Here is a 27,431-nt window from a genome sequence, read left to right on the forward strand (position 1 = left end):
TCTTTTGGTTATCATTTGTATGAAACATTTTTTTTTTTCATTCCTTCACTTTTAGTCCATAAGTGTGTCAAGTATGAGTGAGTCCCTTATCGGCAGCATACTGCTAGATCTTATTTTTAAGATCATTCACTCACTGTATTCCTTTTGATTGGTGTTTTTAATCCATTTACATTTAAGGTAATTTCTGATGAGTATTTACTATTGGCTTTTTAAAAATTTCTGGTGTGGTACAGGTAGAGCAGGGAAGGAATATTTCTAAAAGGAATGATTGAGAGTGTTGAAAAAACTCCTGACTGTCCTTCAAGATGGGCCTTGAAGATCACCTTACCAAGAAAAATAAGTTAAAATCTCTGAGTTGTCTGGTCTTACAAGAAATTGAGTTCTTTTTGAAATTGTTCACGGGACTGGTAAAAACATACCATATCCGTCAAGATTTTGAAATACAAGGTGATAAACCTGGAGTGAGTTTGTGAATTCCATGCTACAGCATCCTTTTTCATTAAGTTCAAATACACAATAATAGTCAAAGAACTAGTGAGAAGAGAAACACTTCTTGAACTTCTCTATGTATTATGGGTAAAAACTGAACTCAGTGAAGACACCAGACCTGCTCACACACTTTAGGTGACTAGGCTGGGACTACATCTGCGGTTGGTTTCTCCTGAGCTTGTCCCAGAACTCAGGAATTGCCTTGTGTAGCTCTCTGGAAGTTATAACTGCTCTATGGACTAATTTTATACTCACCTAGGGTTAAATGTTAACTCAGGGAGGAAATTAATAAACATGAAGAGCTAGAGGTTGGACAACTGCAGTTACATACTTGGGCTAGCAATGTTAAGTATACCTGAGGCAAATCATGTATGCCAGTAATAGCACCATGCATCATTATCTATTCAGGTTGACAAGCCCTCAGGCAGTTGAGAGTGAACCGAAAAGAGGGAGATCTGTAGAGGAAGAGAGCATCATGAAGTGAACAGATAGAACAAAAGAGAAAGAAAAATCATTTCAGTAGCAGAAAAGTCATGTACCTTTTCTGAATGAGAAGAAAATAATAGCTTGCAAGCTGGGTAAGCATCCTAATTTGGAGTCCAAGAGTTTCCATATTAGTGCACTGAACTTGCAAGGGGTTAAGTATGTTAATTTGTATCCATTGCCTGTCACTGGGACCAAACTGGCCACAGAAACCAATAAACATTTTTTTTCCTTCCAAAAGCTGGTATTTGGAAGGGGTAAGGCAAGAGAGTATTCTGAATTAAAGAAGACACCAGATGGGCTAAATTTGGTTAGTCTCTTTCAAAAAAGATCACAAAATGCAGTAAAACATCAATACCAGGCTATAGTCACTTAGGGAGCGCAGCCTGGGCAAATGAAAGGCATACCTCACACTTTATTGCCCAATGCTTTATTACACTTCACAGATACTGCAATTTTCACAAATTGGAGTTTTGTGGCAACCCTTCATAGAGCCACTCTATCGGCACTATTTTTCTAACAGCGTGGGCTTACTTCATGTCTCTGTGTCACATCTTGGTAATTCTTTCTCAATACTTCAAATTTTCAAATATTTCATTTTCAAATATTTCAATATTTCTATTTTGACTGTATCTTTTATGGTGACCTATGTTTAGTGATTTCTGATGTTACTATCTTTGTAATTGTTCTGGGGCAACATAAATTGCACCCATATTAGCCCTTATACTCTATCAATAAATGTGTGTGTTCTGACTGCTTCACAGTCTTCCCAATCATTCCCCATCTGTCTTGGTCTTCTTTGGTATTCTCTAAGACAACAATATTGAAATTAGGATACTTAATAGCCCTACAATGTCCTTTAAGTGTTCAAGTGAAAGGAAGTGTTATGTATATCTCACTTGACATCAAAAGTTAGGAAAGATCAAGCTTAGTAAGGAATGCTTGTCAAAGGATAAGGGAGATCAAAAGAACTCCTGTATCAGTTAGGCAAGTTGGGAATGTGAAGGAAAAATTCTTGAAGGAAATTAAAAAGTGTTATTCCAATGAACACACAAATGACAAACTAGCAAAACAGACCTATTTTCAATATGGAGAAAGTATAAGTGATTTGGACAGAAGATAAGCCAACCACAACATTCCCCTTAAATCAAAGCCTATTCCAGAGCAAAGCCCTAACTCTTCAGTTCTAAGAAGGCTGAGAGAGGTGAGGAAGCTGCAGAAAAAGTTTAGAACTAGCAGAGTTTGGTTCATGAGGTTTAAAGAAAGAAGCCACCTCTATAACATAAGAGTGCAAGGTGAAGCAGCAAGTGCTGATGTAGAAGTTGCAGGAAGTCACCCAGAGATCTAGCTAAGATAACTGAAGGTGGTTACACCAAACAACAAATTTCTAATATAGACTAAATAGCCTCCTATTAGAAGAAGATGCTATTTAGGACTTTTGTTGTTAAAGAGCAGCCAATACCTGGCTTCAAAAGTTCAAAGGACAGACTGACTCTCATTAGGGGCTAATGGTAAGAAAACTAACAATCTTAGAAGGGAGCAGTCCCAGCTTGAGGTATGAGTAGCTATGCATGTTTTCTGCCCTGGGAACTGGTGGGACCTCAGAAAGCTTCACTGTCTGGCTGTGCAATCTCATGTGGAGGAATAGGCAATCACTTCTGGTAGGCTGATTGAAAAGAATCAGTATAATACCTCAAAATAAGATCCATCACTGACTTTACTGCAGCCCCAGCCAAATAATCAAAGGCAAAAGTCAGCTTCTACAACCAATGTTTCATGGGATGATAAGTGAGGCAGCAGAGTCTACAGGAGGCAGGGGGTGGTGGTGGGTGGGAAAGTTAAGGTGGAAAAAATCCCCCTTTCAAGCCACCCACCAAAGCAAACAACTGTAATTCCTTGAAATAGCAGATCTGGTTCCAGTAAATTCAGAACTGTAGTTCCCTAATAGAGCAAAACAAAGGAGCAGGGGGTGAGATTTTTAAACATAGGAAGATAATAACCACAGGAGGGCTAGTAAGCCTCTGTGCTCTTGGGATCCATCTGCTGAGCTCCACTCAGACTCCATCCTTCCCACTCCAACTTATATGCAGCTCTCAGACTGCATACCCAGGGTCAAGTGCAGGCTCACTCAGAGAGAAATGGTAAAGCGGAAAAAGATAGAGTCAGCCCAAAGATGAGAAGTGAGAAAAGCTGGGCCTGAATTTTTTCCATCTGGAGGATGTGGTAGGAGATAGGAAAGCCTTTTGTTAACTTTGGATCCAGTATTTCTGGTTATTCTGAGCTAGAAGATCTTTCTTTAACAATCTAGTCAGCCAATGCAAGAAGCAGAAGTCTACCTATAAGTTTGGTAAGAATCAGTTCTTTCAAGGTTCTGGTGAAACAAACATTATTTTACATTGCTGAATTAGAATGTAATTTAGTACACTTTTCTGAAATGTAATGTGTCAATTAGTCCATGGCCTTAAACAAATAATACTCTTTGACCCAGCAATTCCAATTCTGTGAACAAATTAGAAAGAAATAATTAGAGATGCAGAAAATTCAGCCCAACATTTAATAGAGAAAACTGGTTATAAACCAAAACTCAATGATAAAAATAATTAAATTATGGTACATCTACAAGACAGAATAACAGGTGGTGATTCAAAATCATGTTTTGAAAAGTATTTACTAATGCGAGAAAATTAAAGATATAAAGAAGAAAACAATATTATACTTTTTATGTAGCATGATTCAATTTTTTTTAAAGCTCTATCTTCAGAGATAAAATGCAAGAAAAAAAGAATTTATATATTCCTAACTCTGAATGATAACATTAAAGGTTTCTTCCCTTTTCCTCCCCTCTCACTCATCAGAAACACAGATTACTATTACTGGGTTATACTTCCAGAGTTTCTGACTGAGAAAGCCTGGGGTGGAGATGAGAATTTGCTTTTTTAACACTGTGCCAAGTGCTATGCTCCAGGGATTACACTGATCCATAGCTATCAGCAAAGAATGGAAAGAGCCAAGGTCAGAAGACAACTTTTATTTGCCCCAATTCCAAAAGCCTTCCTCTAACAGTGGGGGATGACCATCTGTCGCAGGGATGCACAGGAAGAGAGAAGGAAAGCAGCCTCAGGATCCAGAACTTCAGTCAGAAACAAAAGCCTTGCAGAGACCATTTCATCTGGTGTGGAAGGTCCAACACCATCCAACAGAATGGGAGAGATTTGTATGTGGACACAGGGAGGGCTTCCTCTACCTTGCAGCTTATCCCACTTTCTAACTAGAACACTAAGAAAAACGATAAACTCCTAAAAATTTTTTTTTTCAAACCCAATTTAAACACACAAAGCTGCATAACTCAAAATAAGCACATCCAAGACATACTTCAACTGAACTAGAAGAATGACTGGTGACAGTATTTTGCAGAGTGAGAAACTGCCATCTATTGGCGGTTTGTAGTACTTGCCTATATTACCATCTTGTGTTCTGCTGGGGTTTTTTGTTGAGAAACAACCTCCAGGAAAAAAACGAACTATGAATCAAGGTGATTTCTTTGCCTTCCTGACATCATCCCCCTATTTGCGAATATTGTATGAACTAATTCACATTACAGAAGAGATTATATGCAACAAGTTCATAATACTCTGAGAAATAAAGAGATAAAGCAAAATGAAACAAAAAGCAAGATCTTTATCTCATCAATAACTATGTAGGGTATCAACATCTTAGTCTGAAAATAATTCCCTACAAGAACTGTTATGGTAACCACCAAATAGCCCTGATGAGGGAAAGTTCTTTTTTATAGATGATTAAAGTCGGTAAGTGTGGAAGGAACAACAATAGGAAATCACTATTTTACAAGTCACCATGAAGTAGTTGCTCCAGGTAATGTTCATCCACAGTATAAAACTTACTGAACTTTTACAAAGTGGAAATAAGGCTGTCACAACTGAATACACCATATATCTTAAGATCTCTACGTGAAGAACGATAGGTGAGCTTTCCAATATGTAGTGCACAAAACCATCTACAAAATATTCTTGTCAAAAAAGTTAAACTCAAATTTAATCCAGTGGCTTACGAAAGTGATTCCCCAACCTGACTGGATATCAGAAACACTTTGGAACAGATGTGACTCAGTCAGGCGCCCTCAATTTTCAAAAACCATTTTTAAAAAACTCAAAGCTAAAAGTATGTAAGAATGAAAGACTATGATTTGCTCCATAACTGCTTATAAACTAAAGAAAAAAGTAAAGCAAATGTCACCTCTTGTTAACTGTTGATTTAGATAAACAGGTGTTCAGTTAGCTTCATGGACTTATAGAGTCAATTCCTTCCCCAGGTCTGGGAAATTTTCAGCTGTTAGTGTAAGCACCAAGTTCCCTTGTCCCTCTCTTCACCTTCTGGTATACCTATTACCCTTATGTTCCCTTTTCTAATGAGGTTAGATAGCTCTTGAAGCATTTCTTCAGGTTTTTTTGGTATCTTATTTCTCTTCAGTAACTTAAATCTGGGCAATGGGTAATCAGGAAGGTCTTTTTTTTTAATTTTTATTGAGGTAACATTAGCTTAGAACATTTGTATGTCTTAAAATCTATATACACTATATCAAAATCACTACCAAAAGTCTAGTTTCCATCTATAACCACATGCTAATCAGTATAATTAATTCTCTTTTGTGCACAATCAAAAACTTCTTAAACATTAAAAATACAATAGCTTTAGAATATAAAAACTAAATTTTAAGGATGAATTAAAAGTTAAAGAATGAAAATAAAAATATTTGAGTATTGATAATTATTTATTATTTAAAATTATTAGTTAAGGAGACTTCCTTTTTTCAAGTATTCAATGTAAAAACATTTACTAAACAAGGATACCAAAAGTAATTATTTTTCTGTTCGAATGAGTTACTTCTATGTGAAATACTGTGTGGTAGTCCCAAATATTGCTAATCTCCTGGTCCAAATATAAGGATATCTATATCTCCTCTTCAAAAAAAATCTGCCAGCATTTTTTAATGAAACATCATGATTATCAGCAACAAAATAATGTTATATCATATTGGTACCCTTTCCTGTTGTAATATCTAATTTCTCATTAATACCCTAGAAACTACAATAGAACACATTTTTACCTAACTGTCTAATACCCAACCTTTTTCCCTTTCAGATGTATTTTCTTGATTTTTTTTTGTTCTTATATGGATAACAGAGTATGCTAAATATATTAGCATGATTATAATTTTTTATTTTAATAACACTGTTACCTGCCAAAAATATATATGACCAAGAAGTGTCATAATCTGTCTACTATGAAATGGGCAATGATGACATCATTGCACTCTCTCAATAGGCTTATACTATTAACCCTAAAATTTGTGAAGCAGGACGCCATCACATCTGTGACTTAAAATTTGCAGGCAAATCTATCACACTATCACTATTCACCAGGAACTACACCAAATTTCAAATTGGTTACTGGATGGTAACAATGGCCTACTTTGAGCAATGCATGGTTCCTTACTTCTATTTAGACTCTTCAGTTACCTTTACTAAGGAGCCCTCATCTAACCACTGAGAAATATTTAAAAACTAAAGTGACAAAGAATTTAAATCACCCAGGAAAGTATCATCAACACAATGTAAAAGTATATATTACATGCTTCATATTCTATTTCATATATTTAGAGGAAGTTCTGACTTTTTAATTTATACATTATGAATTTTAATCTTCCCAGGACCATTTTTATCTTCTCAGGATTAACAAAAGGGAATTTCAGTGCCCAACTTTGACTGCAGGCCTCTGGTTAGTGAAAAATTTTTAAAAGAAAAAAAAAAAGCCCATTCTCTTTCCAGAGTTGCAAGAAAGTCCAGAATATTCTGTGCCTTAAAATGACTATGATAAAGGGATGAATTATGAATATTCTCAAAGAGAGGTGTATTTTTTTCTGTTCAATATCCTTGAAAGTAGTTTTTATATAAAGGAATCTTATGAGACTAGTTTACACAGACCTGCAGTGATGCCATATAAAAAGTAAATCTTTAACTTCTAAACCCAAGAAAATAGTCTAATTCTAATCAGAGCCCTAATTTTTCATTTGTTGTTCTATTAATATTTGTTTAGTTAAAATCTCCCAGAAATACAAAGCAATCATAAAGTTCAGCTGCAAAATCAAGAGGATCAATTATATTCTTCTATCATAGAGGTATGATAAAACCATAAAACTGGTAGATTATTTAATAAAACTAAAAAGCTTGAGAGATTTTATTTCCTTAAAATTAACAAAAGTAAAATGAATGTGACACATTAAAATTTAATTTTGACAAATATTTCTTTAGATAAAATAGGAACAAATCTCAAAATTATTTTAAAGACTTCAGTCAAACCACTATACAATCTATAACATAAAATGAAATTATCTCCCTAAACTTCTAATTGTAAAGAAATAAATAATCTCTACTGTTGGGTTCTCCCTGTTTATAGAAGCAAAGGACAATGGAAGATGTTACTCTTCTCCTCAATGAGTGACAGGGCAGGTTAGCACCATAGGACAAATTCTCTTTAAAATATCAGGAAAAAATATAAGAAATGATATGTGAACATAATTCTTTTCATCAAGATACAAAGTCCTAGAAAACATCATTATCTTTATGTTCCTTAAAATTTTCTGCTAAAAAAAAATCATCTTTTATTTTTACTTAGTCTCACAGTATCTCTTTGTAAACTACACATTGATTACAAAAGTAACAACAGTAGCTACACAGAAGAGAAAAACACCTTAACCAAAAGATTAAAATTAATATCGCTAATTAAAGACCAACAGACTTCATGAACCACTGAACATAATAATCTGAGAAAACACCATTGTTTCTGTGTATTATTTTTTGCTTTTATTTTTATGTTTTATTTAAAATTCCTTCCTTTTGTTCTCATTTGGGAACACTGCTTAAATATTTCAGTCAAAATGGAAAAACTCATTCTAGTCGTAAAGAAAAGTAAATTAATCAGTGATTTTATAGTAATTCTATGAGTGATTTTATAGTAAGTCTAGAGAGTTACTAGCCTATACTCTTCAAAAGATCAATATCCTGCAAAAAAAAAAAAAAAAAAAAAAAAAGACTGAGAAACTGTTCTAAACTAAAAGTGACTGAAGACGTTGACAACCAAATGCAAAATATAATCCTGGATTGGACCCTGTATCAGAAAAACAAAAGTTGTAATAAAGGACATTATTTGGACAACTGATGAAATTAAATGAGTTACAGATAAGATGGAAACTATTACATCAATTTAAATTTTTTAAACTCATAGCTCAAATATGGTTATATGAAAGACCATCTTTGTCTTTAGGAAAGACACAACTGAAGTTAAGGAGTAAAAATGAATGATGTATTCAAGAGGGAGAGAATTACAGGCCAAATATGGTAGAATGTTGAAAACTGGTGGCTCTAGGTTAGGGCACATGGAAATTCTTTGCACTATCCTTGCAACTTTTCTGAAAGTTTGAAATTATTTCAAAGTGAAAAATTTTAAATTATCCTTAAGGATTAATATTAATGTGAAAAGATTTTCATGATAAAAACTGATAAAATCAAGTTTGACAAAATGGTATGATTAGTAAAAATTATTTGAACAGTGACAAGAAGTTTGTGCTAGCATATACATCAATAAATGTCTTAATCAAATAAGTTCTTGCCATGGGAAAAAGTCAGCTATACCAATGTAATGAATCCACTGTCAAAACATGACATTTTCTTCTGTTTACATACCACCAAAAATTTTTCCAAAAGGATCGCACTTACAGCTGATCTTGAAGTTCCACAATTATATATTCTAATTGTTCTTTTTCCAATTTATGGGCCAAATCAGAATCTTCAATCCTTTGAAGTAGTATTTTGTTCTGGGAGACTGATTCAGACAGCTGGTTCTCTCGAAGTCGTAACAGTTCTTCAAGATAACCCTGGAAATATAGTATCATTAAAATACAGTAACCACAAATTTCAAAAAATATATCTTAAAGATGAATGCTAACTAACTTACATGTTCTTTTTATCTATAAATTTATTTTACATTTTTAAAAGGATAGGTTTATCAGGAAAGGAGAAAGAAAAGAGATAAGCTGCATAGTCAGAGGCTGGCAGGAGAGCTGCAACTTATCTATACTGCAATGAAACAATATCAAAGCATCTAATAAAATCGTAAAAAATTTCAATTAACACAAAAATTTAATATGTTCTCCATTACTCACAGCTCTAAAGTTTCATAAAAAGTTTGTAATTTAAAGTAAAACTTAGTTAATATATTTTGATTTCTAAACCCCACATCAGTGTTAAATATTCTATATGCCTCCAAGGACATCAATATTCAGATCTAATTACAGAATGACCAATTTAAAGGTTGTCTCTAGGGCCTCCCTGGTGGCACAAGGTGTTAAATCTCAGCAGTATGAAGCTATCAGCAGCCACTGCAGCACAAGTTTGATCCCTGGCCAGGGAGCTAACCCACATGGGGCAACAGACCTCTCCAGTTTTACCTGCTGCTCCCCTCAGCAGTGTGTTTCAGTAGTTCTGCCTGTTCTGCTCCCTACTCTGTTGCCGGTGAATCCTCTCACCCCCCACCCCGCACCTCTGGCCTGCACCCCAGGCATAAATAAATAAAATAAATCTTTAAAAAAAGCCACAAAAGTTGTCTCTATGTGATTATTGTTCAAAAGCAGAGATTAACAATTAGCCTTAACAAATAAGTAGCAAGCAATATAATATTTTGTTTAGACCTGCAGACTTTGTCAAGGATATGACTCCTTGCTTAGTGTCATACCACTTCTATTATTTATCAGCTAAGTGTCCTTGGGTGAGCAACTTAATTGCTCTGAGGCATAGTCTCATCACCTAAAGAAGTGGGAATAAGTGTGCCTGTTTAGGAGGATTAAATTAATCAATATAGGTAAATGGTGCCTGATATACCATATGTGATAAATACTTACTATTATTAGCAAAACACCAAATAGATAATTTTTACTGACCCTCTGTCTCTTATCTTTTTACTCATTTACTGTTTCTTTGTCTTTCAGCTCTGCTTTCTGGGAGACTTAACCGAATTTATTCTTCCAATGCTTCTGATAAATTTTTAAATTCAGGTAATCATCTATTAATTTTCAACAGATCTTTCATACTATGTGGTTGTTCCCCTCTCATGGCATCCTATTCTTTTCAGTAGCAATGTGCTTTCAGAGTGCTCTCAATATGGTAATTAGAATTTTTTTCTTAAGTATTCCTCTATTGTTATCCTATTCCCGTATCATTAACAAACTGTTTTCGCTATTTTAACTTTATGACACATTAACAGTAGATACTACTCCTGTCCCCACATGAGCTTTCTGTAATATTTTTCCCTGAAGATTCTCAAATATTTGTTTTTTTTCATAATAAAATCTCAAAAATAAATGTCCTCCATATATACAAATTAACATAAGCTAAATATGGCTATTTATTAACTGTGGACTTCTAGTGAGTCCGAACCTGGGACACCATGGGGAGGGAAATCAGACATGGGGGGCTGTCATGTCCAGCATGCAGTAAATCTTTATTGTCTTAGTGCTCATTATATACTATTTTAATTGCAGCAGGTGTAACATCAAAGCATACCATATAATGATAACATGTATGAACGATTAGTCTATTTTCTTACTATTATCTATTTACTTCAGATAGTAGGGTACCAGGTGGTTAGTTCTCATACACATAATCTTATCAACTCCTAGCCAGAGCCTGGGAAGTTCGCTCATTATTTTGTTGTTCTCAAACTGTGGAGATGTACGCAGTTCACTTCCAGGCTCTCAACACCAAGTCCTGTCACCCAGAGGTTTTCCTCCGAGACACATGTGTTTTCACATGCCTTAAGGACTCAGGTCAAGGCCCTTCTGCTCACTGCGCAGGGTCTCTCCATTTTGTTATTCTCAGACTGTGGAGATGTGGAAGCCTGACTCCACGCGGGTCACTTTTCAGGCTCTCAACACCAAGTCCTGTCACTCAGAGGTTTTCCTCCGAGACGCATGTGTTTTCACATGCCTTAGGGACTCAGGTCAAGGCCCTTCTGCTCACTACGCGGGGTGGCCGCCTCCAACATCTAACATTAGTATTTAAAGAATATTCATATACCCACCATCTATATTAATGCTAATACTTATACAGTCCCTATAATGCCTTTCCCTGATCACACACACTCCTTGTTTTCCTCTGCAAGGACAATAATTTCTAAGGTGGGACTGGGGCCAAAATAAGGGGGTTGCAATTGTATGGGGAATATAAAAATAAAATAAAAAAAAATACTAATTTCTTCAGATCAGTGTTAGTCATCCCCTTGATTTTTTTTTAAAGATTTATTTATTTATGCATATAAGAGCTGGAGTATAAGCCAGAGGTACAGGGGTGGGGTTGAGAAGATTCACCAGAGACAGAGTGGGGAGTGGGGAGCAGAACAGGCAGATCTACTGAAATATACTGCTGAGGGGAGAAGGAGGGCTGACAGGAGAGGTCTGCTCTGGGGATCTAACTGGCGCTGCAGCGGCTGCCCATACCTTCAAAGTGCTGAGACACAACCCCTTGTGCCACCAGGGAGGCACTTTGCTTATTTTCCTTTTAGCTTTATCACAAATATATGTTCCCTTGAATAATACAATGGTTTTGCTGGGTTTGTCTATACTTTTTTGAAACTTGTTTTTTTATCCCATTGCTTAGATCTACACTGATGAGATTATGTATTATTTATTTACTCTCAAGATTGAGTGTTGTTGCTTATTTATTCACTCCACTGTAAATGGTCCATTAGCTTATTTTAGGTTTAGTTATCACTACCCTTTGAATATTTGGCAGAGCCTACTTCCAGAACCAAACAAGTTTGGTGATTGTGGTGTGTATGAAGGGATGGATATATATATGTATATTTTTTTTAAGATTTTATTTATTTATACAAGCACTGGGTATAGTCAGAAGCTCAGGAGGGTGAGAGAATTCACCAGAGCCAGAGTGGGGAGCAGAGCAGGCAGAAGGACCGAAGCACACTGCTGAGGGGAGCAGTGGGCGGCAGGAGAGGTCTGCACGCCATGTGGGACCCTCCTCTGGTGACCGGGGAGCAGCCGGGGATCGAACTGGCGCTGCAGAGGCTGCGGGCAGCTTCTCAGCCCAGCGCTGAACCGCTACGCCACCGGGGAGGCCCCCCCCCCAAAAAAAGACTTATTTATACAAGCACTGGGGTACAGGCCAGAGGCGCGGGAGGGTGAGAGAATTTACCAGAGACAGAGCAGGGAGCAGAACAGGCAGAAGGACCGAAGTACACTGCTGAGGCAGGAATCAAACCGGCCCTGCAGAGGCTGTGGGACAGCTTCACAGTGCTGCGCTCAACCCGCTGCGCCACTGGGGAGGCCCCCTTATTTTATTTCTTTAATAGCTAAAACCTATCATTTTTGAGAAGTGATATTTATAAAAATTCTTCATCTAATTTTTCTAAGGTATTGACACCGAATTTCCAAAATTATTTTCTGTAATTATTGAATGGAATCTCTGCTCCAAATAGTTTATGCTGCCTGCCTCTCTGCATTCGTGAAATCATCTGTCTCTGCCTTAATTTTTTTTATGAATTTAATTATTCTTGAGAAGATTTCTCTATTTCATTAAATTTTATAATAATCAGTTTTTGGTTTGTTATTTCTATTTCCATTTTTTAATTTAATCAATACAGCTTTTATTTTTATTATTTTCCTTCCTGTTTTGGTTTTTAAACACTTTTATACATAATTAATTTTTATTTTTTCTTTTCTAAGTACTGCACATTTGAAACTTACAGTCAATTATTTTCATTCTTATTTATTTCTTAATTCTTTTGACCAGAATTAGAAGTCTTTATTTTTTTTTAAAATCCCCTGGTGGTAGCAAGCTTTTTGTATTGCCTCTATCTTTATTGCATTATGATGACTAATATCACTTCTTTGGTATTTGTGGGCATTTGCTTTGTGACAAAACATGCTACATAAAAATTAAATAGCTGTCCTATGGATACTTGAAAAGAATTGGTATTCTAATTGTTAGCACTTAACATATTTTATATAAAACTTATTGTGTTGTTTGACTACCTATTTTTTCTGTCTATTCACTTTATGCATTAGTTTGAAAATGTTAACATTTCCTACTATAATTATGAATTTATTAAATTTCTCCTGGATAGTCTACTCATATTTTTCACATGTACATTGTTAAATGCATGTAAGTTTAGCACTGTTATATTCTTCTGGTGAATTCTTTTTTTTATACATATAGGCAATGTTAACCAGCAAGTTAACATTTATTTTTATCATGCTGACTCTTAAAGATATTAAGATTTATTTCTACTACTTTGTTTTGTGTTTGCTTTTTAATCATCCTCATTTTTTTCTCATTTGCTCCTTTCTATTGTATTAACCAAATTTTCCTTATTCTTTTTCTCACTATTAATTTGTAAGTTAAATATCCTACACCTCTTATAACTGCAACTTTGGAAACAGGTATGCACATTTAAAGATGAGTCTACAGGGCCTCCCCGGTGGCGCAGCGGTGGAGTGCTGGGTTGCGTGGCTGCCCGCAGCTTCTGCAGCACCTGTTCGTTCCCCGGCTGCTCCCCAGCCACGGGAGGAGGATCCCACATGGCGCGCAGACCTCTCCTGCCGCCCACTGCTCCCCTCAGCAGTGTACTTCGGTCCTTCTGCCTGCTCTGCTCCCTGCTCTGGCTCTGGTGAATTCTCTCACCCTCCCGTGCTTCTGACTGTACCCAATGCTTGTATAAATAAATAAATAAATCTTAAAAAAATAAAAATAAAAAAATAAAAAGTATTAAAAAAATGAGTCTACATTCCTTCACTATAATACAAAAATTTCAAAAAGATTTATTTTCAAGCATCCTCTACCACCCTTTCTAATACTGTTAGTGTTTTAATTCCATTTTGCTCTAAGTGGTGGGATACTCTTCCAAGTCCATCCAGCTTAGAAGAGCTAATTGTTAAATTTTAAAAAGTTAGTAATTTATTGGTTAAATAATGCTATTAATAAAGTTTTAATTATATATAAAAAGGAAATAACTACTAAACCTCATCAGTTTCGAAGTATTTTTACTATTATTAGCTATCTTTTGAAGTCATGTACATCTATTTTCTCTGCCTGGTAGAAATACCACATAATGGTGTGCTACTATGCATCTCTTCCCAATTTTGCAAAAGTGATGTCAATGACCACCATGGGGGTATTTACCCATTTGCTGCAAAATTAGCAAAAGCTAAAAAATTTGAAATCCTCTATTTTCTCTATCTATTTTCTCTACAAGTCAATTATTAAATATCCTTTATACCATTACCACCCCATAATAGTAATACTGTAGTTGTTTCATATTGTCAAACCTTACTTACCAAATTCTGTATTTACTCTGCTATTTTGCATTTCATTCCTGCCTTCTAGTTTCAGTATAACTTCAATGATTGTGGCCTACCTCTGTGGTTTCCCTTCTGGTGTTTAATTACAAGAGGATGGCCCCTTAGCTCCAGCACTAGGTCCCTACAATGTGTTTTAAGTTATGAGTTATTCTACATGTTTTTTTAGGTACTTCTTATATTTCTGGTCCTTAGTGAGCTCCTGTTCAATGAGAGAGTGCCTCTGCATGAAACTCTTTAAAAAACTGTATTATAGTAAAGGATTTCAGATGTCTGTGATTTAAAGCTTTTCAGATTATCTCTTTCTGACTTTTTGCTAGTACCAGAAGTCTTTAATAGGGCATTAGAGTTTATTCAAGTATATTAGGCACATTTTTGTAGCTATTATAAATGCCTCTTTATATTTTCTAATTAGTAGTTGTTTATGTATAGGAAATCCATTCATATTTGTAAATTCATTTGATAACCATTTTCCTGATAGAACATATTTAAATGTTCTATATCTTTATCACTAATTCCATTGCATGTTCCTTATGAATAATGAATAATAAACTTGGAAAGGAAAGATAGACGGGAAAATGAAAAAGACGGGAAAATAAAAAATAATTTATTTTTTAAATAAACTCTCCAGAAAATGGAGTTTATTCATTGCTGTGGCCTGAGTCTGATCCCCAGGCAGGGAGCTACCCACATATAACACAGCAGACCTCTCCTGTCTCACCCACTGCTCCCCTCAGCAGTGTATTTCAGTAGGTCTGCCTGTTCTGCTCACTCTGTCTCTGGTGAATCCTCTCGCCCCCCACCTCTGGCCTACACCCCAGTTCTTCTATGCATGAATAAATAAATATTTTAAAAATATAATGGAGTTTATTTTCCTTTCTGATATCTACTCCACTTTGCCTAGTACAGTGCTTCGCACAAAAGAGTTGCTGAAAAATCTGATTAAAAAAACAAAATAGATGGAATTTGTTTAGGCAATCATTACATTTTCAAAAATAATAAATAAAACTGCATTCAGAAAAATAAGTGGCTCATTTTTACATTAAAACACAAAATTAAACAAAACTTAACAAACAAAAACCTCTCAAAACTTAACAAACAAAAACTTTAGCTGATTTTTAATTAAGAGGAGAACAATTTAATAAATTTAAGAACAGAAAGGAAGTAGCAATGGGTAAATAGTTTCATTCAGCTGAAACCTTTTGTCACAGTCTAAAGGCAGTAACTAGAACCAATTCAAATGATTTTGACAACTGATAAATACCTTCTGCTCCAGGGTTAGTTGATACTTTTGTTTAACTCTTTTACATTTGTTGAACCAACTATTCTCATCGGTGATGAATGGAGGCCCAACATTCTCTGGAGTGCTGCTTTCACTACCACTGCTTCCCAAAGTCCTTAGTTCTTCCTCATCACTGCTGATACTACCAGAACTGGAAAGATTAATATTTTAGAAAATTAAAATTAATAATGTTACACTTTGATTTTAAGGAATACTTCTGAATTTGCAAGTTACTGGTAAGCAAACTCCAAAATGTTTACACAAAATAATACAATTATGATAATGTTCTAAAGTCTTCCTCATAAAAATGAAAAGTAGGGGCTGCTTATTCCTCTTACGAAGTCAAGCTTCGAGATGCCACTGATGTTTAAGTGAGGTTTATAGACACAGGAACTAACATTAAAACTGTGAGACTGTCCTAAGGAGAAAGAAAAGGTTTTCAAAGAAAAGAATCAGAAACTCCAGATGTGTAGGGAAGAGCTTACTAGCAGGTCCTCTGGTCCAAGGGGGACCTTTCTGTCTAATCCCACGCAAAGCAGAAAAACAGTACTACCAGCCTAATTCCAGTAGGGTATAACAGGTTCAAAGTCAGCTCAGCTTTGGCAAAGAGCAGGTAACCACAAGTTCAGAAAAACTATTTATCCCTAAGCATTTTCTACTAGGGGAAGAAAGAGAAGTAGAGGTGTAGCAGAGAGATCATCCATTAAAATGCATTATCTAAAATTTTTAAAAACATATCATAAAAAACAAAATTACTTATGACATCAATAGAATAAAGGAGCCAGAATAAGGTGGAAAAAACTGAAGCGGGGAAACTACATGGAGAGGAACGTATGCTAAAATGGCTGCTGGGTTTAGAAGAAATATACAGCTGCATATTTTAAAAGGATCAGAGAAAAATAAAATTCAAAATATAAAAAGTAATTACCATCTATAAAACAGGGAATTAAAAATAGTCTAAATAAGCTTCAAAGTATAAAAAGAAACTCTGATCTATCATGAGAAAAATAACAAATACAAAAAGAAAATATGAAACTCATATAATTATGAATAGTTATAATCATAAATGTTGAACCAACATTTATAATTCAAGAATCAAAAGCCAGATGCTCAGGTTTGATTAAGTCAAAAAAGAGCCAATAACAAGGGACACATGACTACAGAATAATTAAAATAAAAGACATGGTAATACATAAAAAAAAAATCTACCCAAAGAAATTCAGGTCAGAAACAATGATTTCATTGATTAACATAGAGAAAATTATGGAAATATCAAAAGGATGAAGGAAATACATTAAATAGTTCATCCTCAGTAATTTGCTGGATACCAGTCTGGAATCTATGCATGTTGCAAATGTGAATCAGAAGACTTCTGCATCAAAGGAAGGCCTAGCAAAGGAGATGTTTTTAGCCAGTGGTCTGAGAAATAAACCAAAAAACAAACACAGACTAAAGGAAATTTGTCTCTCTTAGGCATGATTTTGGGTAAATTGGAGGGAAGAAAGCAATGACTAAAGTTCTGTTCTTGAAAAACAGACAAATACAACTTTAAAAATGATATTTCACATTAAAAATGAAGCAGATGTAATTGTAAAGGATTTAGTAAAATACAATATATATATATATGAAGAAATTATAGTATTAGCAAAGATTTTCAAAATGCTAAGAAAAAATAACTGTTACACTAGGATAGCAAAGCCAGCAAAACAATCTTCCCAGGAAGAGGGCAGTATAAGCACATTTTAGAAAACTAAATTTTCATAAAAATAACTTCTAATGATTATACTTGATAGTAAAGGAAAATAAGCTAAGGTGGAACAGTAAGAAAATAATTTTAATTGCAATCTACCACCTACCACCCATATCATCCTACTTGCCTTTTCTATCTTATAACATCTATCACTATGTAACATACTATATATTTCATTTATGTAAAAGACATAACAAAGAAACTTTTGCAAGTTTTATTCACTTTTCAGTTTCACTGGAAACTTTTCCTCAGTATCCAGAACAATGTCCAGAACATAGTAAGGATTCAATAAACACTGGTTGAATATTTTTTCCACCTAATAAACACTTTCTAATTCTCTTTGTTTCACTATATTTGCACATTTATTCCTTGGTATAATTTCAGCAGTCACAAGAAATAGAGAAGATAAATACATGTGTTCAACCCATTATCCTTAACTAGACACACTTTTTATAAGTTGCATTATAAGTCAATTAGTCAACATAAGTTTCTAAAAATAATTCATATCAACAAACAGTTTACTTTTAATCACATTAATCTTAAAAGTTAAGTTTAATTTAAAATGCTAACGGGTGAATTAGGTTCATTTTTAATATGACATAATTAATCAGAGACAGAATTACACAAGAAAATTAAATTTTAAAAGCTTAACTTTCTAGGAATTCAGTAAATTAACTCTCCACAAGAGTAGAAAGGGAGAACTGTACTAGGAAAGTTTCCTGTAAGGACAAGGAAGAAAATACCTACAATGATTGCAAGAACTGTACAAACACTTCTATACACCATCTCATTAATCCTCATGATAACTCTATGAGGTACTGCTCTATTATTTAATGGATTTATTTAACAAAGAATGACAATAAGAAATGGCAAGTAATTTGCTCTAAGTCACCCCAGTAAGGTAATATGGTATTATACTATACCTTTTTAAAGCAATTATCACATTGCCTCTCAGTATTACAATGCCTATTGCTACAGATGTCAAAAAAAGCTGAATGTGTAATAAATAAATAACATGGCTAATAAGGCAAATTTACACCTGTCATGGAACATATGTAAGTTCTGCTGAGTTAGTTATTTTATCCTATGGACAATGAAAAGTTAATAGCCCTGAAAGCATCTCTTATTCAAAATAAAATAGCAATCTGAAAATATATTTTAGTGGAAAAAATGATACTTAAGCAGGTTTCAAAGGTGTGTTCCCATGTTTTAATGGCAGCCTTAGGGGGAGGAATGTTGGTTAGTGTGAAGTTACATCCTTAACCGAGGGGTGATGCATATAGAGGTGCTGGGGTGAGCTAGTTGGGAAGGGTGTACAATGAAGAGGACAGTGTGGGAAATTGTGGTCCCCCTCTTCCACCTGTTTTGGGTCTTGAGTTTATCCCATGAAGTGGTGCTGAAAATTCAACCTACCAGCTATAAAAATGCAGAGAGGAGGGTTATCAGCTATGAAAATCCAGAAAGGAAGGTTATCAGCGCTACCAAAAACATGAGCCACACCACACACCATGTTCACCATGACAGGACTTCTTCAAGCCCCATTCCCACCTCCTGACTCTGCAGCTGCAGATCAGTTCTCTCTGACATACAACATCATACAATATACTAAAACATCAGCCTAGGAAAAGCTAAAACAAACAAACCAATAACACCATCTGCTAAAAAGTGGAAGCACTGCAACCTGAGGACAGCAAAACAATCTTCCCAGGAAGAGGGCAGTATAAGCACATTTTAGAAAACTAAATTTTCATAAAAATAACTTCTAATGATTGTACTTGATAGTAAAGTGGGCAAAATGGGCAGATGGTAAAACGAAACACAAGACACCTGGAGTCCTCAAGGAGATATTTCACTGTAAGAGAGAATAAATCTCCAGAAAAGTTGATAAAAGATATGTAAGAAAACTCGGAAATACAAATGGGTATCTTGAAAAATAAAATTAATAATAAATAAAATTATAAAAATAAAAATACGTAAAATTAATAATATATAATATTAATGAGATGGCAGAATGTAAAAAAAGAGCAATAGGGGAGCCATAAATTTCTAGAGAAGGTATGGAAACAGAACAGACAAAATGGAAGACTGAAACAGTGACCTTGAAAATGATAATGTACAAAGAATCTAGGTGGGAGAAGAAAGAATATGAAGGGGAAAAATGAAGAAACATCTCACCCAACTTCATGAGTAAAGGCACTATAACAGTAACAGGTATATTAAAAGGAGATGAGAAAAAGACGGTAACACAGAACTTATTCAAAGAAACGACAGAGGAAAATTTCCCAAGCCTGGGGAAGAAACTAAATGTATAAGCACATGAAGCTAAAAGATCAACTGGTAACCTAAATGTAATGAGAACTACAACAAGACACAGTCATGAAATTTCCAAGAGTTCAGGACCAAGAAAGAATATCAAAGGTGTCTAGTGGGGATGAAGCTGATAACCTATAAAGCTATGTCTACCAGGCTATATCAGACTTCTCTGAGTGTGAAACACTTTGGGCAAGGTGAAAATGGAATGATGTGTTCAAAATAGTTAAAGATAAAAACTGCCAGCAAGAATAATACATCCTGCAAGACTCTCCTTCAGATATGAGGGAGAAATAAAGGCCTTCTCAGACAACAGAAGTATGCAAATACTAGACTTCCCTATAAGATATGGTGAAAGGAGCACTCCTATTTGAATCAAAGAGACCATCCATAAAAACTCAACAATAAAATAGATAGAACCAGAAACTGAGGACAAAATGGAAGTAGAAGACCCATTATATCAATAATTACTTTAAATTTAAATGGACTGAACTCACCAATCAAATGGCACAGAGCAGCTGTGTGAATCAAAAAACAAAAATCCAACTTTTTGCTGTCTCTAGGAAATGCACATGAGCTCCAAATATAAAAGTAGGCTCAAACTAAAGAGTTGGAAAGTAATCCTACAAGCAAATGAGAGCAAAGGATGGTAGGGACAGTCATATTTATATAGAATAAAATAGCTTTCTAGCTAAAAAATAAAAGTAACAAGAAATAGGGATGGAATTATATGATTAAAGGAACAATAAGTCAGGAATACATAGTATTATTATGTATCATCTAATGAGGATGCATTAGAAAATGTAAGGCAATGATGATAAAATCTGAAAACAGACCGAGGCAGCAACATAGTAGTGGTTGGGGACTTCCGCATTCCATTTTCACCAACAGATAGATGAACCAGACAAAAATAAGCAACAAAACAGAAACCTTAAATAGTTAGACCATATAGGCTTAATAGACATTTATAGGGCACTGTAATCCCAAAAAGCTGAACACATGGGACAATCTCCAGGATAGACCACATACTGGGTTACAAAATAAGTATCAATAAATTCATGAAGAATTAAAATCATATCAAATAACTTTGCTGATGACAATGGTATCAAACTAGAAATCAAACAAAAAAGAAAGCAGAAAAAAAATCTAATATGTGGAGACTACACAGCACACAACAGAATCACTATTGAGCTAATGAGGGAACCAAAGAAGAAATTAAAATATACCTCAAAACAAATGAAAATGAGGCACAACCAACCAGAACCTATGGCACACAGCAAAAGTAGCAGTAAGAGGAAATTACACAGTAAAACAGGACCACATCAAGAAACAAGAAATAGTTCAAATAAATAATCTGCATCACCTTAAGGAACTAGAAAAAGATGAACAAATGAAAAAGAAAAACAAAAGGCAAGAGAAAGAAGGAAATAGTAAAAATTAGAGAAATCAAGTATAAATAAAAAAGACAGTCCAAGAGATTAATGAAAATTTGATTAATAACCAAAAGCTGGTTCTTTTTAAAAAATAAACAAAATAGACAAGCCTCTAGCTGGGCACACTAAGAAAAAAACTGGAGAAAACTCATATAAATACAATCAGAAATGAAAAAGGAAAGGTTACAATAGCATCTCAGAAGTGTAAGGGGAAAAAAAGATATTACTGTGAACATTTGTATGTTATTGAATAATTCAATATTATTGAATTAGAGCCAAATTAATTAGAGCCAATATTATTGGGTAGAGGACATGGCCAAATTCTTTGAAATATACAACCATACAAGACTGAACAGGTAGAAATAGATAGCCTAAACAGACCAATCACAAGCAAGTAAACTGAAACAATAGTCAAAATTCCCAAAAAAACAAAAGTCCAGGACTTCGCATTAGTGGTTCTACCAGTTCAGAGATGAACTACATAACTATTCTCATATTCTCATCAAACTGTATCAAAAAAGTGAATGACAATACATTCAGACATATTTATGAAGTGAATAGTACCCTGATACCAAAATCAAAGAAATCACAAAAAGAGAAAACTACACATCAATTCCCTTGCAAATATAGAGACAAAATCATTCACAAAATCTTAGCAAACCAAATTCAATAATGCATTAAAAAGATCACACACAATGACTAAGCAGAACTTGTTCTAGGACACAGGGATAGTTCAACATCCAAAAATCAATCAATATTACTCACCACATCAATGAAAGGAAAGATAAAAATCATATGAACAGATCAATGAATGTTGAGAAAGTATCTGATAAGATTCAATGTCCATTTGTGATAAAAAAAAAAAAAAAGAAAAACCTTAGGAATATGGGGATAGGTGAAACATACCTCAATATAATAAAGGCCATATATGACAAACTCATACCTAATATCACTCTCAATGGTGAAAAATTGAAAGCTTCTACACTAAGATGTGGTACAAGAAAAGAATACTCACCTTCATCACTATTATTCAACATAGTATTGGAAATTCTAGCTAGAGCAACTAGATGAGAAGACTATAAAAGGAATCAAAGTTAGGAGAGAAGAAGTAAAACTTGACTACTTGCAGATGATATAATATATAATAATATACACAGAAAAACCTAAAGACTCCATTAAAAAACTAATAATCAGTTCAGCAAAGTTGTAGTTTACAAAAATCAATATACAACATCAGCTGCATTCCTACTGGCAAACAGAAAACTAGGAGAAAGTAATCAAGTAAACACCCTCATTCACAAACATCAAAAAAGAAATACCTAGGAGTAAACTTAACAAAGGACATAAAGGAACTATACAATGAAAACTATATGACATTGTTAAAAGAAATAGAAGACAATACACAAAAAAAATGGAAAGATGTTCCCTGCTCATAGATTGGAAGAATTAACATTGCTAAAATGGCCATCTTACCCAAAGAGAACACAGACAATGTAATCCCTATCAAACCACAATTTGTATTTTTGAATGATTTTTGATATTCAAATGTTTTTTAAAAAAGTCATTTTAATTAGATGAATATAATGCAAAACAAGATGTTCAATTAAAGATTTTAATAACATATTTAAAAATGTCAAAATACCTTTGGGTAAACTTCAAATATGGTGTATAGTCTATTACAGCAGGAAAGTTGCCATCCAATCCTTCTCCCTTTAAACAGAAGCTAAGACAACAGACATATGAGTTACATATATTTGTAAATTATTACATGAAATTTTTAAATAAAATTTAAGTATTATAAAAATATTTTGTAAGAGACATTTGTTTCATCAAATTGCAAGTGAATATTTTGTTTATAATTTAAATGTCACTTGTTACAAATAAACTCCTCAATAAAGATATTCTACCTTCAATTCAAAGAGAAAGCATTGCAAAAATTAATATACTGTTATATAAACATATCACATAAAAGTAAAACTTACTGAGAAACTTGTTCAACCTTGGTTTATATATTTGACACTCCTGGTCTTCACTGGACTTTTTTTTTTTTTTTAAAGATTTTTTTATTTATTTATACAAGCACTGGGTACAGTCAGAAGCGCGGGAGGGTAAGAGAATTCACCAGAGCCAGAGCGGGGAAGAGAACAGGCAGACTGACGAAGTACACTGCTGAGGGGAGCAGCAGGCGGCAGGAGAGGTCTGCGCGCCATGTGGGACCCTCCTCCAGTGGCCGGGGAGCAGCCGGGGATCGAACCGGCGCTGCAGAGGCCGTGGGCAGCTTCGCAACCCAGCACTCAACCGCTGCGCCACTGGGGAGGCCCTTCACTGGACTTTTCAGATATCACTAAAGAATTTTCAAATAAGGAACTGTTCATATTTAGATAAAAATTTTCAGCTAATAAGGAATATTTCCTAGAAAGACCTAACTAGAAAATAAGGCTTTTTTAAAGTATTTGAATATCTGAAAAGTCTATACCTAAAAGAAAGCTAAAAATCTAATCTCCAGTCTATCCTTTTTGTGACTATGGCAACAAGACTTCCCCAAAGTCTGTCTATAAAGTCAGTAAAAAAAAAAATCTAAGTCTCTCAGTTACCCAATTCAGCAATCTTTGTTTTGTATGATGCTATATCCAGTTCTGTAAATTTTTAAAATAAAGTTTATTTTATGATTACTGTTATTAGAATAAAGTACATCTTCTAAGAAGATAAACAGAAATATTTATAAGGTTGATCTTTCAAAGGAATAAATCCCTCTATGAACTCCCACCTTCTGGTTTCTTTGGAAAGTTTGCCTGTTGAAGTTCTTGTTGTAATATATTAATATCAAGGGTGTGTATGTTATCTTTCAAGACTTGAATAAGGCTATAATCAAAGTGGAAACACTTTATATGAGTTTTCCTTTATTTACTGAAACATTACTCGTGTAATTAGTTTATGCTTTCAGCTAATTACACAGTTTCAATTTGTTATATCAACAGTACACATTCTTAACTTAGAGTTTGGCTTTTATTTAACCTAAAAAAAGAAATTCTGTACAGGATTTAGACAAAGTCAGCAACATGCTATGTAAAAGTAAATACAATTATGGAAATAAAAAAGACAGCCTTTATATTGCATCTATCATCGTCATCTTAAACCTGATTAAGCTAGTCAACCTCACACTACATTATTAAATTTTAAATAGAGGAAAATTATACTTATCAAGTAAAAAATACTTTGAAAAGGCAGTAGTTTGCTAGAAAAAGGTAATCTTGGTGAAAATGGGCATTACTTTTAATTCAAGACTTAAAGCAGGTTTTCATTCAAGTGTTATACTTACTATGTTAATATACTTAAATATTTAAGTGATGTAGCATACCTAATACATTTAAACATTGAAGTGATGTTCTATAAAAATGCATTTCCTTCATTCTTATGTTTGAGTTCTTGTTATGGTCAGGGTTTTTTTTATTATAATGTGAATTTTTTTAAAAAAAAAATTTTTAAAGATTTATTTATTTATTTATACAAGCACTGGGTATAGTCAGAAGCTCAGGAGGGTGAGAGAATTCACCAGAGCCAAAGCGGGGAGCAGAGCAGGCAGAAGGACCGAAGTACACTGCTGAGGGGAGCAGTGGGCGGCAGGAGAGGTCTGCGCGCCATGTGGGACCCTCCTCCGGTGGCTGGGGAGCAGCTGGGGATCGAACAGGCGCTGCAGAGACCACGGGGAGCTTCGCAACCCAGCACTCAACCACTACACCACCGGGGAGGCCCTATAATGTGAAATTTTTGATCAAGTAAATAAAGTCAATAAAATGTTTCCATAAATATAAAAAGAGCTCACATTGTCCATTTTTAATACTTAATCTTAGCATGAAATCAATTCATTTTGTTGATAACAAAATCAAATATTAGCAATTTTTAATATTCTAGATACATCACACAAGTAATATACCTAACACTAGCATATCTGTCAGAACTTAATACAAGAGATAATGAAAATCTTTCTGGCTTTGAGTCTACTTTTTAGCATATTTCTTTCCATTTTAAAGCAGTAGGTGAAAAATACTAAGAGGTAAGACCAAAAACCTCCCCAACGCTATCAGAGTACAGGGTTTTTCTACTTGGAGTAATATAGTCTAATTTTTTTTGCCCAAGCTAGAGAGCAAGCCTGTCAATTAATCCCTTTTCTAATAGCATTTAGAAACCATTTCTAATAGTATTTAGAAACCATTTAGAAAAATGATGTCATCTGAAAGGGCACAACATGTATCAAATATCAATATACAACTATGTGCTTTACTTAGACAACTGAAAGAAAACAACATAAGTATAAACTATTATGAAGTGGAATAATTTAAAATACAAATATATTTAGATTAAGTACCTGAAATCAATAGCATTGAGTCCAAGCAGCATGCCAGCAAGCATATTTGCTTCCTCACCCAAGACAATTGCTCCATCTTCATAAAATCTCCTGAAAAAAAAAATGGGTGAATATATAAATATTAAAAATGGAGTTAAGTTTCATCTAGCAAAATCACTTAGAGCTCAAACTAAAATAGAAAGAACAAAATTTTACTTACTTAATAAAAAAAAATACTTGGATCACCTAAGTCATTTAGACACTTAGGAAAATTTAAAAAAACTTCCATGTAAGAACAAAAAAATCATTCAAAGAATTTCCATCTATCTTAAAAAGAATCTCCAAAGTGAATCTTTGACTGGGCCTACAGTACCTAGAATTTTCCCTAATAGTGAGGCAATACAAATGTAATCAGAAAAGGTACAAATTTGGGGTCATTTATACTGGCCTGTTTTCCATACTATGTAGACTATTGTTCTCTAAAGTGAAGAAATACATTTTTTCTTTAATTTCAAGTTATTAACTCAATCATTACTAATTTATGCAAACCTTTAACAACGAAATACTAGTAGGGCTAATAGGCTACCAAGATGGCTGCATCTGAAGTATTCATCTGTTCCAATGAATTTTGGGGCCTTTAGTTTTACTAATCATTTCTTAAGCTAACCAATAGAAGTGAAATGTTTGCTATATATGAAATCAATAATTCTATTTAAATGAAACTATTCTTGAAACATAGTATTGCAAACCTGATTTAATATGTCCTTACTGCAATAGGAAGAGAGAATGGAAGAGGAAGAGCTAGTTAACAAAACTGTCCACTGTATGCTAATGTTTTCATTATTAGTTCTAGTTAAGAAAAAAAGCATTTTTCCCCCAAATTACACTTCTATGTTTTACATATTTTAAAAATAACAATGTATCATTTAAAAAAGTACCAAATTGAAATGATCTAAAAAAGATACTAACAAATAATCAAAGACTTAAGTCATTCACTTGCACTAAGTAACAGAAGCTGATAGGAAAAATTAATTCTTTATTTCCTTAATCAAACCAACATATCAATAATTTTGACTGAAAATCTGATTCCTATTATCAATACTTTTAAAGACTTCAAAAGATTGTAAGCTTCAGCCTCTTCATTTGATCTCAAAGAAAATTGGAGCATTAATAAAGTTTGCTTTTACAACCAAGATTACGTAACAAATGAGCCGAGTAAAGTCTATGATGACTAATCCAATAATAGTAAAGGATACACTAAAAAAAATTCCCTTTCTTTTGTTGAAAATATTTTTTGTTCTAAAGAAAATATTTTTATGAGAAGGATCTAACCAAAACAGTGTACTGAGTTGCAAGAAAGTATTATAAATATTGCAAGTATTCAGGTGAAAAGATATAAAAAAATTTCCTTTATTTATCTTAGAATATTTTTTAAAGGAATTTTTTAAAAATGTATTTATTGTTCCCAAGTTTAATTTTTTAATAATAAAAATTTTACTGACTGTATTTTTTTTTAGTGGAGATAACACCAGTTTAAAACTGAAAAAAATCTTAATATTTGTTAAGTGCCTAGTACTTGTAGGGTACAGTATAAGGCCTTGTTAGGGGGGAGTGTGCAAATGAATCAGAGATAATTCCTTTACTTAGGGAGCTTTAAGACCATATCTTAGTCTAGATTAAGTGTGGTCAGATGAGTCCTTCTTAATTGTTCTAATCTTCCATTTTCAGGTGTAATAGGATGGGAAGAAGCTGATAAATAGAATTGTAAGAACATGAATGTGGAGTCCACCTTGAAATTTGGTCTTAAGAGATTTCCGCCTAGTAATTCCTAGAAGGAAAAATTTTGATGACATTTGTTTTCAAAAGTGCTATGAAATGTGCTTTGCAAATGAAAATAG

At 34.0% G+C, this 27,431-nt stretch overlaps 1 protein-coding gene across 4 annotated transcripts in view; it reads right to left on the reverse strand.

The window, feature by feature from the left end:
• Positions 1-27,431, reverse strand: part of RUNDC3B (RUN domain containing 3B) — a 101,024-nt gene that overhangs the window by 19,166 nt on the left and 54,427 nt on the right. For all 4 annotated transcript variants that reach the window (XM_037510536.2, XM_037510545.2, XM_037510564.2 and 1 more), the window contains 4 exons: positions 25,555-25,644; positions 22,831-22,911; positions 15,678-15,846; positions 8,766-8,923 (listed from right to left, as the gene is read on the reverse strand). In XM_037510536.2, coding sequence (XP_037366433.1) covers positions 8,766-8,923; positions 15,678-15,846; positions 22,831-22,911; positions 25,555-25,644 — 498 coding nt within the window. The remainder of the gene's footprint in view (positions 1-8,765; positions 8,924-15,677; positions 15,847-22,830; positions 22,912-25,554; positions 25,645-27,431) is intronic.

Source organism: Talpa occidentalis, unplaced genomic scaffold (assembly GCF_014898055.3).
Source record: "Talpa occidentalis isolate TD23 unplaced genomic scaffold, MPIMG_talOcc4v2.1, whole genome shotgun sequence".
Lineage (NCBI taxonomy): Eukaryota > Metazoa > Chordata > Mammalia > Eulipotyphla > Talpidae > Talpa > Talpa occidentalis.